General features: G+C 27.5%; 1 protein-coding gene across 1 annotated transcript; it reads right to left on the reverse strand.

Moving 5' to 3' along the window:
- Window positions 1-1,619: 1,619 nt before the first annotated feature.
- On the reverse strand, window positions 1,620-3,931 carry LOC145156247 (transcription factor MYB74-like). The gene is made up of 3 exons (XM_079075695.1): window positions 3,698-3,931; window positions 3,438-3,567; window positions 1,620-2,182 (listed from the first exon to the last, which is right to left on the reverse strand). The coding sequence occupies exons 1-3, from the start codon at window positions 3,828-3,830 to the stop codon at window positions 1,762-1,764; spliced, it is 684 nt and encodes a 227-aa protein (XP_078931821.1). The 5' UTR covers window positions 3,831-3,931; the 3' UTR covers window positions 1,620-1,761.
- Window positions 3,932-4,961: the final 1,030 nt, after the last annotated feature.

The following is a 4,961-nucleotide window of genomic DNA, read 5'->3' on the forward strand; positions in this document are numbered from 1 at the left end:
TTGGTGTCTTTAGACCTTTCTTTGCGAAGTTACAAGCCTCGCTACTAAAGAAACGATAATACATCGTGAGCAACATCGTCTATATGTATACCAACCTAATGTAGCATTAGTAAACACAACAAATTGAGATATGCATCCACGCATTGTGTTTTCAGGTTCCCTTTTGTCGGGTTCGAGTTCTCCACGTTCCCACCAGTTCTAAATATGTCGATATATTCACCAAAGGGCTTCGATAGTTTCTATTTCATGAGTTTTGGTTAAGTTTGAACGTTTAGACCATATCCTATGATCAAACTGCCTCCACACTGGGGGATGTTAGACTGTTTTTGTATATGGGTAAGCATTGGTTAGGCCATGTTAGTCTGTTAGACCCATTTTGTATAGACCATTAGTCTTTTTTATAATAAGATATCGGAAATCATATTCTTACAAATATTAACTTTACTTGAAATTATTGACATGACAATACTTAGGTTGTGTTCTTTATTTTTATTTTTATTATTATTATTATTATTATTATTATTATTATTATTATTATTATTATTTTTCAAAAGCTCTTCCTGGGCTCTTATATATGCGCCGTGCAGAAAACGTGCAGACGTTTGGTCCCGCAAACTATTTATTTTTTAGAAGACCGTATACTTAAAAAGGTCTGTATGTCATCTTCTTGACAAAAATGTGGACCTATGTCTCTTAACATCTTTTAGCTTCTTTTTACCTCTTCCATATATATATATATATATATATATATATATATATATATATATATATATATATATATATATATATATATATATATATATATATATATATATATATATATATATATTTTTTTTTTTTTTTTTTTTTTTCTTTTTATAATTACTTTAATCATTTTTAATGAAATCTTTGTTAGTTTTTTTTACTAACTTTGTGTTTTTAATGATATTCTTTTTAAATATATTAGCTTTGTAAGTTATTATTTTAACATTTATTTATTTATATTTGTTTTTATATGTATTTTTATAAAATTTCTTCGTATTTACGAATTGATTTTTGTAGAGATCTGTTTTCTATTATTTTACATATATTACTTTTTTATTAGTTTTTTACATTAAGTTTTTCCAAAATTAGTTTTTTAAAAGACTTGTTTACAAATATTTTTATATCTTGGTTTTTTATGATTCCTCCACTTAACAAATTAGCGTTCTTTATTATTTACTTATTTATCTTTTTGCATATTCTTTTCGGTAAATTCTAAAAATATTTAAAAAAATCATTTTTTGAAATATTTGTCTTAACAATATTGTTAAATTTTGTTTTGATTAATGGACTAATTATAATTGGTAATATACAATTTAGTAGTGATTGATACATAAAAAAATGAAAATATAATTATAACAAGTTTATTTATATTTTATTTTAATAGCATGCACGCGTTCAAAAACAAATATTTTTTTTTTGAAAAACAAATAACTTTTTGATGCAAATTCCAGACTATTTCATCAACCACTTTTTCTGTAGATGTGGTCCGCAGCAAAGTTTGCACATTTAAAAAAACAGACACCTTAATTTATTTAGTGGAATCAAATTGGCTTATGCAAATGTAATTTATTACACTGTATTAATCACTTGGCACATGCCGATTCAAATTTGAAACCCTTAGATTATAATGGAAAAAACATGACCAACCACTTGCAAAAGTTCAGTTGTTATAAAGACCTTTAGATGAAATTAAAGGAACTTCAATAACTCAAACAAGTTATTTAATCATTCCACGACTTATATATCGTGCAAATTGGAGGAAACAACAGATTCATTTGAGAATGTATCCTCAGGAAGATATTGAAACTTCAAGTCTTCATTGTTAAAGTAAAGCTGTTGCCAAAAACTTTCAACATCCTCAACTGTTCCGGGGGAACTCATATTGAAATTGGTTTCAAACTTGACTTTGGGTTCACATCTAGAACATATATCGAACAGGCATGATGAAGTGTCATGGTCATCCGTGATACTTGAGAAGATGTGATCAGTAGTAGACTCAATTGAACTTTCAACATCATTATTTAATGTTTTTATTTCTGCTGGTAATTTTGTTTCTGACATTGGATCTTTTGTCACTTGTTTCTTGAGATGGGTGTGCCAATAGTTTTTGACTTCATTATCCGTTCTACCCGGTAACTTACTTGCAATGGCAGACCATCTATCATCAAGTTTCACATGATAAGATACTTATTTTGCGAATGTATTCCTTAATTAGTTGTACTATAACATTGAATACTTTTATTTTTTTTTATTTTTTTTTATTTCATATTAAACAAATTTCTTCAAATTTTTATTATTGAATAAATTTTGAAAAAAATATATTATAATTTAAATAGCATAGAACGGCCTATTTATAAAAATGTATCTTACGATTCTACTAAATGTCCAGTGAAAGATTTAAGAGCATTATCATATGATTTAGTTTTGGAAGAAACCCAATATATAAAATACTTAATAACGATCATTTTGTTAAAAGATAGTTTGATATTCAAAATCAAAATAAGATGGTTAACAAAAAATAAAGAAATAGATGTCAATATAATTTATAATTATTAATAAAAGAATTAAGGAAATTAATAAAAATGACCAAAAAATCTATTCAGTTTATCCACTTTAGTCGTTCATTTTATTTTGTCAACTTTTAGCTAATAAACTTTTCAAAATCTTGTACATTTAGCCCCTCTTTTATTTTTGTGCATTTTTTTTTGAATGACAGGAGATATCAATAAAAAACCACTAACAAGAAACTAGAAATTACATACATTTAAAACTTATTTTCCGAAAGCATAACCAACAATCCTAAGAAATTCTAACATATCTACGTCTATTACTAATCCAGAAGTAGGAGAAAGACCGAATATTATCAAAAAATTTATTTTTTCTAGCTTAAATGTTTCGAAAACAAGATTAAAATTATATAAATTTGGAAAGTTAATTACCTAAAAGTGAAAAAAATATGTTCATTGACAGAAAAAAAAACGATTTTGAAATATTTATTGCCTGAAAGTAAACACAAATAAACTTAATAACCAAGTGTGAACAAATAAAATAGTTCGTTAGTTATTTTTTAATTTTTTGTCCTAATATTTATTCAATATTACTCTTAGAATTTAATTATGCAACCTTTAAACATTTTAGTATTTTTTGTTATCTTTAGTCTGATATACAAATTTATAAAAGTCTTTTAAGTATATTCAAATATCCATGATAAAAAACAGAAAAAACGAAGTACGTTCATTTAAGTCAATGCGATATAATTTTGTTTGTAAAGACTATAAAGACCAATCAGATAATTTTAGTACAGAAAAAGACGCTGTGGAATTTAAATAAATTATGTTTTGATTGTTGAACGGAGCGAATTATTTTAAATGAGATATAAAGAAAGTGTATGCTTAGTTAAATGTGTAAATTACCTATTCCCATAGATTGAATGGTGATAAATTATCGTTTCTTCTTCTTCACTCGTGAAGTTCCCTCGTTTTATATTTGGCTTCAGATAATTCATCCATCTTAACCTGCAACTTTTTCCCGTTCTCGAAAGACCTAAAACAAATAAACAAGTAAACAACCAAATACACAATCACAAGAGTCAATAGATATAAGATCATCTTCTTCTACTTACGATAGATTTTAAGAAACACATGATGAATTGCAACGAGATCATTATAATTACCTGCATACGGAGGCATCTTACACCAATTCCAAATGCCGTATTTATTGATGTAAGTTATTAACTTTTCATCTTCTTCGGCAGTCCATGCGCCTTTATTCAAACCTGATAGTGCATCATATTTTGGAGCTCTCATAACTTATCAAGAGCAATACGATAAAAATGTCACCTTTATCGTTTCTAGATCTTAAGTAAAGACAACCTGATAGTATCAAGGAATGTAGAATGGACTACTTTAAGAACAATAAACCTTCGTAGTTCGTAGAACTAGAAACGTGTTTGTCTTATATATATACCAGTAGTTAAAGCTTAAATGGTCGTTCTATATGGTCAAAGGAAACTTCACAATAGTTTCAAATTACAAGTCATATAAAATAATTTAATAAACAGCAAGTCATATAAAAGAATTTAATAAACTGCAGATAACTGAAGTTTCAGTTTAGTGACATAATTTATGAAGTGTTCCTATGTGAAGTTTTTGACAATGAGATGTTCATTAAACGTCTATAAGAATTTTGTTAACTATTCAAAGCATTACCAAGAATCTTTCATGGGATAACACTACAACAATCGAACCCTGTGGAGATGACAAATTCAGACCCTATCCAGACGACAAGTCGTCGGTATAGGGTATGGCGACGACAAGTCGTCGGTATAGGGTCGTCGGCACAGGCGTGTCGGCATAGGTCTGTTAGGTCGTCGGCATAGCGTACTCTATTGAGACAACATGTTGTCGGTACAGCTTTTGTCAACAATATTTTCGGGAGAAAAAAATAAAGTTTTCGGGATAGATATTGGTTGTTTTTATTTTAGATTTACTGGTTTTGTACATTACCATTCCTGTATTTTTAACAAATCCAAAAAACATTGCAGCATATATCAATTGAAATACATTAACTAGGTACCATTGTTCAAATTCAAAACATCAAATTCAAGTTTAATATTACAATAAGTAGTTAACTAACATTGTTCATAATACTAAAAAAACATCAACCATCATTGTCATTGTTGGGTCAAAAATATAGTTTATACTTTACTTTTCTAGGCATTAATAGTTTTTGGTCGTGTAATATATTTTTGCAGTTGTATTTACGGCCCAATTGGTGTTTACGGCCGTAAACCCATTTATGGCCCATATTCCCCAAGTATATATATATATATATATATATATATATATATATATATATATATATATATATATATATATATATATATAGGTGTTAGGTGGTTGAGGAGGGATAAATGAATAGAGAATGAGAGCTTAAGT

This window comes from Lactuca virosa, chromosome 2 (genome assembly GCF_052849685.1).
Source record: "Lactuca virosa cultivar CGN04683 chromosome 2, Lactuca_virosa_CGN04683_v6, whole genome shotgun sequence".
NCBI classification, from domain to species: Eukaryota; Viridiplantae; Streptophyta; class Magnoliopsida; order Asterales; family Asteraceae; genus Lactuca; species Lactuca virosa.